Source organism: Mustela lutreola, chromosome 9, assembly GCF_030435805.1.
Source record: "Mustela lutreola isolate mMusLut2 chromosome 9, mMusLut2.pri, whole genome shotgun sequence".
Classification (NCBI taxonomy): Eukaryota; Metazoa; Chordata; class Mammalia; order Carnivora; family Mustelidae; genus Mustela; species Mustela lutreola.
In genome coordinates this window covers 64080633-64094566 of record NC_081298.1, presented here as the reverse complement: position 1 = coordinate 64094566, position 13934 = coordinate 64080633, and the positions used below count along the sequence as shown (strand labels likewise).

The 13934-nt window shown below is 47.9% G+C and overlaps 1 protein-coding gene across 5 annotated transcripts in view; it reads left to right on the top strand.

The window, feature by feature from the left end:
• The window catches only part of NPAS2 (neuronal PAS domain protein 2), a 125270-nt gene that overhangs the window by 103850 nt on the left and 7486 nt on the right, over window positions 1-13934 (top strand). For all 5 annotated transcript variants that reach the window (XM_059134493.1, XM_059134492.1, XM_059134491.1 and 2 more), the window contains exons 13-17: window positions 1159-1300; window positions 1793-1902; window positions 3733-3822; window positions 7426-7572; window positions 12620-12817. In XM_059134493.1, the coding sequence (XP_058990476.1) occupies window positions 1159-1300; window positions 1793-1902; window positions 3733-3822; window positions 7426-7572; window positions 12620-12817 (687 nt within the window). The remainder of the gene's footprint in view (window positions 1-1158; window positions 1301-1792; window positions 1903-3732; window positions 3823-7425; window positions 7573-12619; window positions 12818-13934) is intronic.

Here is a 13934-nt window from a genome sequence, read left to right as displayed (position 1 = left end):
TTAAGATTCCCGTGCTTGGGTGTGATGTGCAGCTCCATCTGATGGCTAGAAAAGTCTCTCGGGGCTTACTCTTATTGTTGTCCATATTTCTCTGCTGACTAGGAGCACACAACTGGCAAGCAGCTGTGGGCCAGGACCCCTGCTCCAAAGGGTGTGTCAGGGGAGACTGGGCTAAGCTGCGGCATCTCTGAGCTGATATTTAGCACAGCAAATCCAGGCACATCCTGTAATTCTGTTTTGCATGAAGAACGATAGGTCACACATAAGTCGTATCAGCTCCGCTCGGGCACACACACAGTACCCACCCTCCCTGGAACCATGACCTGAAAGACAGAATAGCCACATAGACTCACACCTAGAGATTTAAGACCCAAGACCATGGGACATAGAAGAGCCTAATCCAAACAGCCTATGGATGCCAGGAATGTTGCCATCCTCCTGTGACCCGATAGGAGCATGGCTCAGGAGAGCAGGCATTCTGTTTCTTCTTTAGCTTAAAAATTATCTTAACGCCTATTGGCTTTCACTTAGGACACTAAGCCTTCCCGGATGGAAAAATGGCTTCTCAGGGTTGGAAGGGCACTGTTGTTTTCTCATCACACAATACTGGAAGCAGGGGTATCCTGGGATCCAGGAATCAGTGGTTGGGAGATCATTGACCCTTTGCCTATTCTCCATGCCGGGGCTCTGAGGCTGTTGAGGAGAAGCAGTGGGGAGACCATGCGGGTTCAAAGGCATTGGTTTCATCGGAGTGTTAACAATCCAGCATACCCAGCAATCTCATTTCTAGAACTTGCATCTTCTCCCCTTCTGGGAAAGCCAAGATTCTGAGCAGTGAGATGACAGTTTGAAGGAAAAAATAAAATGCAACATCAGTTATGAAAATCTAAAAAATCAAAATCCAAGGTGAGAAAGCATAAGAGTTTCTGCTTATATAAGGCCACCAGCCTCTCAAAGACACCCAGCTGATACATTTGTACAAATATTCTACCCCAGTACATCGGGACTTGTTTCCAAACGGTTCCCATCTATCTCCCTACCCCCTCCAAATTTTTCCACATAGTTAGAGGAGAGCTAAAGTCCTGTCATTCATTCTCCTCATCTCGATGCTGAAATTGTGTGGACTCTGTGTGTGTGTGTATATGTGTATGTGTTTAGGACAAGGGCTCCAGCCTGGACCCTCAGCAGCACTTTAATGCACTTGACGTGGGCACCTTGGGCCTTAACACCAGTCACTCGCCATCAGCGTCCTCCAGAAGTTCCCACAAATCCTCGCACACAGCCGTGTCAGAACCCGCCTGTGAGTGATCTGCCATGGATGGCGAGGGGGTGGGCACCCCACCTGGGGCAATGGGGGGGTGGAGCCTGGCAAGGGGTCCCGGGCCTGAGCAGAAGGAGGGCAGTCCGTGGCTTCAGAGTGGAAGCTGCCTTCCAATTCACACTCGTTCTCACTCCCTTGCCCGTGGGCTTCCTGCCCTCCCCTTCTCCCCACTCCCCCAGCAGACAGAAAGCAGGGGACACTCACTTCCTATAGCCTAGCTGGGCTTGAGTGACTCTGGGAGTTGGGAGATCAGGCAGGTGGTCGAACCAGACGGTGGACATGAGCCGTGGGGATGGTTTTCTGTCATCTGTCTGCTCCCAGGTGAGGCTGGAGGCTAACAGAACTTGCTGGACTTTCTTTTGTCAGAGAGCCCAACCAGGCCCTTGTCTCATGTACACCATAGTCATGTTTCCCCTCTTTTGATAAGAAAGTATGTGTGAGTCAGGAAGGTGACTGGTTGCTTTCTTAAAGCTACTCCAAGCAAGCTGATGACAGAGGCCAGCGCCACCGCTTTGCCAAGATCGGCCACGCTGCCCCAAGAGCTCCCCGTGCCAGGGCTCAGCCAGGCGGCCTCCATGCCGGTATGTGTGTGACTCAAAACTTCTCGCCCAGGGGTGCCCCAGTGGCTAGATCCCAAGACAGCATGCTACCTCTTCACAAAGAACTAACTATACCTGGACACTGAGAGTGTGGGGTGGTGGGCAGGAGTGGGAAGCTAGGTCATTTAATTAGCAACTAATTGGAAATTATTTTCTTCCAAAATCAACACAGCTGTATAATCAAAGAATGCAAAATCCAAATGAGTTTTAAAGATTAAGCTGGAAACCTCAAACAAGGGGTCACACCCCCGAGTCTCTGAGGGTACATGAGCCCTGTTTCACCCCAGTGGAAATGTTTGAGATATCTGTGTCAACAAAAATGTACCTCTGCATATATCAGGCAGGGTCCCTGATCTACGCCAGACCTCTCCAAAAGGTCATGGAATGAGCGGCCTTTTAGTCAGCATGCTGGCTGTATGCAGAATCACTGATGTACAATTCTATGGTAATCTGTTTCCTCGTAAGGGATCACCTCAGACTTAAGGGTGTAAAGCAAAGTCCTTTCTCACATTCACAGGATTCAAAACTAGCATGGCTGGGGGGAGGGGGTGTTCTGACTCCTCTCTGCCTGGTGTCAGAGGCGCCACCAGCCCAGGCTGGGAAATTCACATTCCAGGTGTATCTGCGCTCACATCTGCTCCCTGGGCTGGGAGACAATCCACCCTGCACTTACATGGGCCTCCCCCTGCCTTAGAGCTAAGCTTCTCCAGGCATGGCAACTGGGTTCCAAGAAGAAATGTCTGGGGAGGGGGCTTTCCATGAGAGCCAGGCAGAAGCTCCGTGGCTTTCTACAACCTAGCCTTAGAAGCCCCACTGTGTCACCTCTGCCATTGCTCTTGGTCAGAGCGGTCACAGCTCACCCACAGAGATGGACATAGACCTCCACCTCAGGATGGGAGACGTGTCCCAAAATTTCAGGAGCCATATCCAGATCATTGCCAACTACCTCATACCCATCCCTCACTGACATTTTGGGGATGGGAATGAACATACCATCTTCCTACTTGCCCTCTCCATGCACATCCTACTTGGAAAGCTTGGGTGACAAGTTTTATTTTCAAATCAAACATGGCAAAGACCATGAACGTCATTCTTCCAGCACTTGGCTGTCCAATAAAACTACTTTCTGCCACTGATGAGGACACAGTTCTTGTCCCTTCTTACAGTGCTGGAGACGCAATCAGGAGACTCCAGACCAGATTCTGGGTGTCCCTGTGCCTGGGATTTCTCCCTCAGAACCTGGCCTCCCAGTGTTGTCTGGGGTGAAACAGCACCAGTATTCACTGCCTGTAGGAATGAATGGCTACAGAAATGCAGGGCACTAATGCACGTCCGTCTGCATGCGTGTTGGGCAGAAAGGACCGCACACAAAGCCAACACTGGCTATTAGCACAACCCCATTCGTACAGCTCAGGTGACACGGCTCAGTTTGGGAGAAGAGCAACCAAATCCACCAAGAATGGAGTCTAGAACAGAAGGAACAGAAGCAAGGGGGTTGGGGGTGGAGATGAGCTGCAGAGCTCCGGCGCATGGCGATGGCCTCGCAGGGCCCATGGTGGTGGGGAGGCATCACAGACCCCACGGGACTCCAGGACCTTGTCAAGAGCACGCTGTACCCTTCACCAGCTGTGTGTCAGCTGGGACTCTGTGTCCTGCAAGGGCAACACCATAACCTACCTTCTAGAAGTGAGCTCTTCATTCTTGGGCAGAGCATCTCCTTCAACCCAAAGAACCCAGCTGACTGAGAGCACCCATGGACCTCTGGAACAGCCCAGAAATGGTGTTTGTTAACAAACGCCCTCTCTTCCCCAGGCTCCCCTGCCAGCCCCGTCGTCCTGTGACCTCACACAGCAGCTCCTGCCCCAGACCATCCTGCAGAGCCCCTCTGCCCCCATGACACAGGTGAGTCTGGGACTCCAGAAAAGGGAAAGCTGGTGGTTGCCCTTCCCCCAAGACGTAACACGTGGTAGCCCCTTGAAGGGGAACATACGTGCTTGTGCCGAAGTATATGTCCAATCTAAGATCCTGAGATGGGGAATGTTTCTCCCCATGGGCCTGTGGGTCATGCCGAGCTGTGAACTCCATCCTATACCTGTCCCTCCGGCTCTCATCATTTCCTTAATCTTCGTTCATCTCTCTGCCACTTTTCTCCATTCCTCTTACTTTTTATGACTCCAAATTGGTTATGTTATTTTAGGAAAAGTTGAAATTGGGCCAAATGTCATAGGGAGACAGCAAAATTATAAGAGCTGTGAGTCCAGTACTATAAATATCACATTAGGGTGGTGTTTTTTTTGTTTTGTTTTTTGGTTTGTTTTTTTTTTTTTTTTTGGTAAAGGATCATGGTTTTGCTGAGTAATTCCTTCGTTTCAGCAACAGTCAGTGAGTTACTATTTGGGTCGGGAAGTGAGCAAGCGTCGGGGGCCCAGAGGTGCTTGTAACTCAGCCCTTACTGTTAGTAGTCAGGGTTCAGGGGAGGGCTGGGCATATAAACAGAACCAGTATGAAAATAGAAAAAAAACCATCCCCCCACCCTAGGAGGTGATGCCTGAGCTGGGCCTGGAAGAATGGGTTGGAGGTTGCCAGCTGGAGGATCCACAGGGATGAGGGTCATGGGATCTGGGTCTGGCTGAATCAAGCCGCAGTTCTTTTATTCCGTGGCCTGGGAGGGTGGTGGAGCTGATTGTCCTACACTCCATCTAGGCCAGTGTCTGCTTTCTGTTCCTTTATGGGGTCTTGGTCCCACTCTCTCCCCACAAGGCGGTCCCAGGTAGCAGCGGTTCACCAAACGGCCGCACTCTTGCGGAAGTGTGGACTTCTGTGTCGGTGCACACCTGTCACCACTGATGAAAACTCTTTATGACATAGGTCCCCCTAACAGTGGTCTCAAATGCTTTCCTAGAATAAGAAAGACACCTGCTAGCACGTGCTCCTCTCTAGAGTTAAGCTGGGAGGATGTAAAAACAACTCATCCAGAGTCAACTAATTAAAATCGACTATATTCATCCTCATTAGGAAAAAAAAAATTCTCTTTAAATTTCCAAGGCACATTTGGTATGAAATTAGTAACTTTTCCCATCCAAAGACACCTAAAATGAGAGGCCCTCTAACTTCCGGGCCTTGCATATGTGAAGGAATGTCTTTGTTTTATAATGCATAATGATGTGATTAAGGTCTTCTTCAAATTCTATTTTTTCATGTATGGAACATTATTTTAATTAACAATAACAGTTCTTGGTCTGTTAGGTATATTAAACTTAACAATAACCACATTCTTTAAGACATTCTTGCATAATGCTGACCTTTCAAGTCAGCTGTTTTCGTACCTGCTCTGTGTAAGACAATGGATTCTACCATTTTCTCTCTTCCCATTCACGGATGTTACTGCTCTGCACCCTCTCACAGAAAGGGAAAAAACAAAATCTGAGAAATGGTTATCTGGGTAACTGGTGGTTTTGCTTTCAAACTGTTTTTCTAAAATGTCTGTAAGTTAGCGTCAAGGTCTTTTCAAAAAGGCCATGATCAGAAATAGAAAAAGAGACTAATGCTTGGGTGTCCTGGAATGCCTTAAGAAAATCAGGATGATACTAGAAGTACTTAACACTTAGGAAGCACAGTGCCAGCCCCTCCCTGACTGCCCAGCCCCCTCCTGCTTCCCTTTGGAGCCAATTGGGCAACCCAGAGTGTCCTTTCTACTGGATGTGAAAGGCCTAGCCGCGAGTGTTTCCTGACTTTGTAGGACCTGCCACGGAAGCTTTTGTGTTGTGTTGTGTTGTGTTCTGTTTTGTTTTTAATTTCATACCTGGTAGAACTCTTTACTTTCTCAAACAAATTCTCTTTCAAAAAACCCAGCTCAGTGTTTTGATCACTTACATTCTGTTGAAGTTTTTGCTGATACAGTCTGGCAGGGCACAGGTATTTTTAAACTCGTGTTGAACAGCAGAACTTTTTATTTTAAATGAAGTCTGAAGCCAGAGATGCTCTGATTGAGATGGAACTAGGAGGCGGGGGAGGTGTTGCTGGCAAAACCTCTTGGCCTCCCCCCCCCCCTGCTCCCTAGGCTCCCGATTCACATTCCAGCCCCTACCACCTTCTAGCTGTGTGATCCCAAGCAAGTCACATGTGTGACATGGGGGTATGATGTGAAGAATTGGTGTCCTGCCTCTGCAAGCGTGGGTCTCTGCAAACTACAGCATCTGCCTTTATTATCCGTACTGGTTCTTTTTATTTATTATTTTGCCACTCCCTAAACTGTGGTCAGCTATTCCATCCTTCAGTGTATCCCAGCTGTACCCTAAGCTCTCCAGGCCTCCTTACTTTTCCACTATGGGAGGTTAAAGGGCAGAGGAAGTGTCTCTGGAGTTGTTTACAAAAGACAAAGGCAAGAAATGGACCAGGGAGATTGCTGGCACAGAGATCAAGGGAATGGACATTAAAAAAAAAAAAAAAAAAGAAGGCAGGGAGAAAAGAAGATTGGGAGAGAGGGAGGGAGGAAGGAAGGGGTGAGCAGAGAAGCCCCAGGCAAGCAAACACAAGAAACAGAAATTACTGAGTCCCCCTGGGAAGCCCAGAGCAGGCGTCCCGACCTCACTGGCCATGATCCCACACTCTCCTCGTGTTTCCTGCAAGGAGATCACTTATGTCAAGGTAGACAGGTAGCATGGGGCAGGGATCACCTGTAGAATCTTCCTAAAGCCAACCTCTGTCCCAGGAAAAGGGTAAGAAGTGAAAGAAGGGACAATTTGGCACTCTTGTGCAAAGCACTTATCAGTGTTCCTCCTTTAATAAGGTCACCCTCTGCCAGTGTTACCCTCAGGACAAATGTCAGGTGATTGTACGCCTTTGCCTCTTTTCCTTAGTTCTTTTGTGCACAGGTTTCTAAGAGGTTCCTAGGAGCAAATAAGCCTGGGGGAAGGGAAGGGTGGGACGGAGGGTGATAAGGCCCCGTGGCCCCAGCTGGTTATGAGAGCAGACCTACCTGCCTGCGGAGCACACACACCACCCCGCCCAGTGTTGGAGTGAAGTTCATTTGTGAATTGTTACGGAAGAGCCCTGCTTGCCAGGATCAAATTTAGGGTAATGATAGGACCCCGGATTGCCTGTGAACTGGCATCTGCTCTCCTGGGAGCTTTTTGACATTTGTCTCCAAAACCACTTGTCTGTCTAACCAAATTTGGAATATCATTTTGTGAGCGTTGCTTACTTACAAACTCAACGTCCAGATTCTGTGGCCCTCCCAGACTGCCCTGCCATACGTCAGACCTGCAAATTCCGGTGGGCCTTGGAATAGCCCACATGGGGACCCTTGGAATGCCCACCCTTCCCCCAAAGCCCCTGCGTGCTGCTGAGCTCCCCCGCAGTGAGTGGCTCAGAAGGGACACCAGAAGGGGCTGGTAAGGGACCGGAAATGAAAATGGGCGGGGCTGCTCAGAACAGCAGCAACATCTGTGTGCAGTGCTGAAATCACTCTTTCATCTTGTTGTGTGTTTTGACTCCACCTTCAAGTTCTCAGCACAGTTCAGCATGTTCCAGACCATCAAAGACCAGCTGGAGCAGCGGACACGGATCCTGCAAGCCAACATCCGGTGGCAGCAGGAAGAGCTCCACAAGATCCAGGAGCAGCTCTGCCTGGTGCAGGACTCCAACATCCAGGTGATGCCCCTTCCTGGGCCAGTGTCTGCCATGGTCTCTGTCCTCCCTGCTGCCCTGCAACATACGTACCTATCCTTTGACGGTGGGCAGGACTCCTGCCAAAGTCCGTCTGCACTGCCCTGATGAGTCCCGCTTACTAAGCATATTGAAACCCCCAACACCAAGGACAAGGAACGAATCCCACCTCTTCCATCCCCAACTCCAGGCCAAACTCGAATCTCACATGACTCCACCCCATTTACCCCTTGCTCTGTTGGGCACATAATGTCTATACATCCCCTGCGTTTTCATTCATAAGTGGTAGTTGATCACCCTGCATTGATGCTGGCCTCCCCCGTGGGGTTATAAACCCCCAGCACCTGTGTAACTGCGGGGGTTGCTGGTGGGGAACGTGGACGTGATCATGCTGTTGTCTCTCATCCAAAGCGCTAATGGAGGGAGATGTGGGAAATGATGGGATCTGCACCCTGCCCCGAGGCGGGGGCAGCCGAGGGAGCTGAGGACAGGAGGTCAGCACCAGACCACCCTGTTTGTGCATGCCCATTGTTCTGACATGTTCTGCATGTTCTGACAACAGCAGCTTTTAACCGTGACACCGTGCCCCAGAGTTCCCCTCCTTGAATCCTTTTGAGAGATTGTGTTTTGAAGGAAACCTGTATATACTAGATCTCTTTCAAGGATAAATGATTTTTACCAAGTTTTACCTGGATAAGTGCAAGGCTATTTTTCTTCCCAAGTGCATTCTTTTGACCCAGGCTCTAATTGTAAATGTAATTGTCTGCCTTGAGAGCTCTAAGCATTTGCAACCCCCTCTTAGGAGAGGCAGAAGGAAGCAGGAGAGTGTCTGGGGAAAATGGCTGGAGCCAGGGACCTGCAGCTTCCCGGGGCACAGTCCATTCAGACCCTCCCCAGGGCGACAGGCAGGCTCTGTGCGGGTGCAGTGCCCAGCTGGTGCACGCTGAGATAATGCGTGATGGGGTGGCGTCTGCTGCCCGCCGTAGTGCCTCCCGGCGGGGGGGGTACCCCCAGAGGCGCTGCTGGCCGGCTTTCCGGACACTAGGTGCCCTTGCACACACCCTCCACCCAGGACTCGCTCTTCACTGGAAGGACCGAGCCCAGCAGCACACGCACAGCCCCGCCTACTGGGCGAGGGGCGGAGCGTCCGGCCACGCCCTCAGCCCAGCAGCTGCCCCGCCTCCTCGGCCGCACCCCAGAATGGACAGGGGAGAGGACCACCGTGTTTACTGGAAAAGAAATGAAGTCATCAAGGTGTCAAAGTCCCTTTTTACTTACTTCTTCCCAGCCGTAATGTTTTCTCACTGATCCAGGGCCTGATTGGCAGAACTTGCCTGACTCCAATTACTTGAATGGAATTTTTACACTAACAGGAAGGGGAAAATTGAGCCAGAAAGTGCTAAAAGCAAGGTAGGCGTATGAACATCCTCCTCAAAGCCCGGGCTTTTCTATTTCCTGCCTTTTCCACATTCAAGCTGAATTCTAAAATAACAGATGACACAAGGTTATCTTTTTCACTCCTTGCTATAAAGAATTCTATTTTATTTTGTAACCAATGCATTTTGTTACCCCTCAAAGTGTATATGCCCACAGAGCACTTGAGTTTTGTAAGGGTTGATGTGGAAATCAAGACCTCCAATGTGTTCCTTCCCTGTTTTCATTCTTGTGACCTTATCTTTGCAGTGGAATTTTCCAAAGAACATGGAAATCCACAAATAGTCCAACCAGAGAACTTTTCTTCAAGCAGTCTTCCTTCTTACAGTTTTACAGGCTTACAGGTGTAAAGAAATCATTTCCAAAATGTTTAACCAAGATGTGATATTCGTTTTAAAAAAAGTGGTTCAAGCATAAAGAATAAGCAAGTAAAAATTACTCTATCCCTTCCCCCAAAAGGTAGGAGGGGGAAGGAGAAATTAAATAAGAATGGCAAAAAAAAAAAAAAAGAATGGCAAAATGTTGATAATTGTTGAAACCTAATGATGATACATGAGGTTTCCTTATACCCCTATTTTGTGTATTTCTAAGATATTCTGTGATATTAAGTACTGGTAAAAAAGCAGATTAGAATAATGAGAAACCACATTTAAGCATACGATTGGTTTATTAAAAATTAGAAGCTTTTTTTCTTCTCTGATAACTTTTTCTATTTGAATTAGGGAGCTATTTTTCTCATACTTTCTATAAAGTTGACCCCGGTGCTGTTTAAGACATCATCTTCCTAAGCCATAATATTTTACTTTATTGTGGATAAAACAGAGGGGCACGGATTGTGCACAGCAGCAAACCAGGATTATTTCCCCAAAAATCCTTTACTCAAAGGTCAGTGGACTTTCCCACCTGAGTTTGGTGCCCTGGAACTTTCATAGAGTCCATGTGTGCATGTGATGCTTGCTGAGTATGATTATAAAAAAAAAAAAAGAAAAAAAGATTGGGTTATCAGGTGTTTGTACCTAGATGGAGTCACGAAGGGAGAGCTGTTCTGTTGAAAGGCTGTGTCATTCCCGGCAGTCTGAAGGATGCCTCTTGCTCTCTTTTTGAGAGTATGCGCGCCCTCTGCTGGCTACTTGAAGAAATGCCCAGACGGGCACTTGCTGCAAAGGCAAACCTGTTCCTTGATTAGTTCTTTCAATCATCCATCTTCCCATCCTTTCTTCCATCCATCCGTCCATCTATTCACTCATCACTCCTTCCTTCCATCTATTCACCCGTTCATCCATCCATTCATCTTTCCATCTTTCCATCCATCCTTCCTGCCACCCATTCTTCCGTCCATCCCTTAATCCATCCCTCCATCCGGCAGACACCCATTATGTATCCAGCACTTGGCTAGGCACTGTGGGAATACAGAGATACACAGGACAAGTAGAGGGTGCCTTCTGCCCTCAGAAGACACACATCAACGAGACAGAGCAGCAGACCCAGCAGTCTCTGACATAAGCAGAAACAGTTTGCCCTTCTCTGAGCAAAAGCCTCACTTATTTGTTTATTCATTCATTTATGCATTCCAGTCATTCATTTCTTAGATAGTTTTTATATGCCCAAAGAGGCAAGAGAACAAAGATCTCCTTTTTTTCATTTTTTAAGGATTTTTTATTTATTTACTTGTCAGAGAGAGAGAGCACGAGGAGTGGGAGCAGCAGGCAGAGGGAGAAGCAGGCTCCCCACTGAGCAAGGATCCCGATGCAGGACTCGATCCCAGGACCCTGGGATCATGACCTGAGCTGAAGGCAGATGCCTAATGGAGGCAGCACCCAAACATCTCTCTTTTTTTCATTTTAAATATTATTGTTGCTATCTAACATTGATTGAGCCCTGACTATGTCTCAGCATAAATCTTACTTAATCCTTTATGGGCTGTGTGCTCTTGATGTCACTGTTTTATGAACGAGGAAACTAAAGCTTTGAAAAGTCATGAATAGTGCCCCGGTCATACCATAGTAGACAATGGGGGCTGGAATCTGAACTAACATATATGATTAAAGCCACATTATACTGCCTGTCATAAAGTTTGCATTGACTCGAAATCTGATCAGAAGGTAAATTGTTCCCTACCAGAAAAAATGTATGTTATGTAGTTTGAGTATTGGGTTTTTGCCAAAGTGATGAAGTGTAGGTCACCATATGTGCTATAGATAAGCCATATTATAATAGGGAGCTGGGAACACAAAAGTATTAATCCCCAAACGGAATCTAAGATGATGGATACCCAGAAAATTCTTCTTAACATCTAAAGTGACAAAGAGCTCTCATTCAAAACTGCTGGGGGGGGGGGCGCGGGGGAGGGATGTGGCTGGACAGTAGGGAGATGGGACTTGGTCCAATTCAGCCAACCACCCACCCTGGGCGTCTGGGATCCCTGAGCTGGGATTAAAACCCCAGAGGCTGGAAAGAAGAGGGCCTCCCTTCTGAACTCTAAGCCCCAGGCCTAAAGGGAGGGGGGGTATTGCTTGTCAAGAATCCAATATGTTAGATAATGTCAGTTTTCAGCCAGCTCCTTAAGAGCTGGCTACAGGTTTCAGGTTTAAATTATGACTGAAAGTATTAAAGTTGCTCTTCTTAGACTTTTAGAATCAATTTACAGATTACATTTGATTTACAAATCTACTAATTTGATCTAAAAATAACAGTGCTTTTACTTGTTTTTATTTATGTTCAGTTAGTTTATAGATTGAACAAACTGTAAATAATCAACATATCCACAAAAACCATTAATCTACAAGTTTAGTATATCTAAAGCCTTCAAACTTTCCTGGGCGTAATAAGGCCTTCTAAAGCATGCAAACTTTAGAAGTGAAATCTTTCAAAGCACTCAGTTCTTTTAAATCAAGTACATCAGACTTACAAATGAGGCAGATCGAGGTTCTCACAAACACCCAAACATTCTACAAACTTGACCAAATTCCCTTAACCCTTTCAAATTAAGATGGCCAGGCTAACTTATCATATTGGCCTTCCTGGAATTGCAGTTACCTTGTTAATGGGAGCAGATCCGCCATCTCAGCTGGGAGCACTGGGCTGAAGGTACCAACCACAGGGTGGGTATACACCCTGGTCTGTGGCCTGGTCCTGCTTCCAGGATGGTGCAGCCCGTGACACAGGTTAGTCCACCCTCTCCCACCAACCGTTCCATTCTTGGGGTATTTCTCTCTCCTCCTAAGGAACCAAAAGGCCAGCCCAGACACTGTACAAGTACATCAAGTCATTTATAAGCCATCTGGATCTAAGCATCTTTCATCCTGTTAGACCCCCATTGCTAGACCATAAGCTTCTCAAAGGGTCAGTGTCCTTCCAACCCCCTGCTCCATCTTCAGGGCCCTCGTGCTGTGCCCGCAGCATTATAGCCTCCCGATGCCCCCATGTGGAGTGAATGAATTCTTCCCCGGCAGGTCAGAGAGATCAAGAAAGCTGACCTCTTGCCGTGGATGGGAAATACGAAGAAGGTACAGACAGTACCTTGGTTTGTGAAGGCAAAGCTCCGAAGGTGAAGACCCCTGTGATCCCAACCTTAAAGGCCCTCCTTTTCTGCTTGCAGATGTTTCTACAGCAGCCAGCGGTATCCCTGAGCTTCAGCAGTGCCCCGAGGCCTGAGGCTCAGCAGCAAGTCCAGCAGAGGTCGGCCCCAAGCTCCCAGGCCCAGCTTGTGACCAGCCCTCAACTTCCCGGGCAGATCGCTTCTGCCCAGGTGGCGAACCAGCACCTGCTCAGAGAATCCAGTGTGATATCGACCCAAGTAAGTGTGCTCAATTCTGGCCCCCAAAGCAGACCAGGGCATGCAAGAGTTCTGCAGTCTCCCTTACCTGGAAACCTATCGAGCTGTTCCTCTTCTGTGACCAGGGCTAGATGATGGTGGTGCAGGGATTTCCTTTCCTTATTCTAAGACACTCTGAAGCCCCAAGTTGTACTAGTTTCCTCCTGTGTTTTATTAATGTATTAAAATACCTCAAAGGTATCCTGCAGCTGAAACTTTAGCTTTGATCCTTACGGGGGTGAGAGGGAGATCTAGGCACCCAGACACACTGACAGCCATATAGCCCCGCCTGTGTGTCCTGTGTCCTCATCATCTGCTCTTGGTTTTAGCCACGTTCAGTGTGAGAACACAGGCTATCCACTTCCATTTGTTGTCCCTTTCCCCGGGGCCAGCATGCCCTTCCCTGTACCTCAGATTCCCCACCAGGCCCTTCCCTCACAGCCATTACCACCTACTACAAGCCACCCGTGACCTTGCAAGCTGACAGTCACCCGTCAATCAATGGCACTTGAATTGAATACAATTAAGAAGTCCTAAGCCCCTGCTTCTGGAAGATCAAAGATCGGAAGGCAAGATATAGCCTCTCCTCAAGCCTCATATTGGCATCCATCACCATGGGTCCAGCAAACATCTGCTCTGAGCACCTCTCATTCACCATCCCCCAGGGGAACAGATGTGAATAAGAATGGCCTTGACTCCTTAGGGAATGTAAACAGATCATGTACAATAAAAAGTGGGAAAGTACACATTTAAGAGTTTGGCCCATCTTAAGGGCTTTCCTTTAAAATGCAGCCTTTGGATTCTAAAGGTCAAGAGAAAATGAGAATAGCCGAGAAGAATCTAGAAAAGAAAAAAAACCCCACAAAACTGAGGAAGGACCTACACTAACATTGAAAGATTTCATGGAAGGTCAGAGGGTTAAAACACTGTGGTGCCATCATATGAATGGACAGTCAGTCAAACAGGGCAAAACTTAAAGAGCACAAGCAAATCCAAGCCCAATCCCTCATTCATTTATGATTTCACTCAACAAGTATTTGTCAAGTACTCACCATGTAATAGGCACTAAGTTCTAAGCCCTGAGGGACAAGCAGTAAAC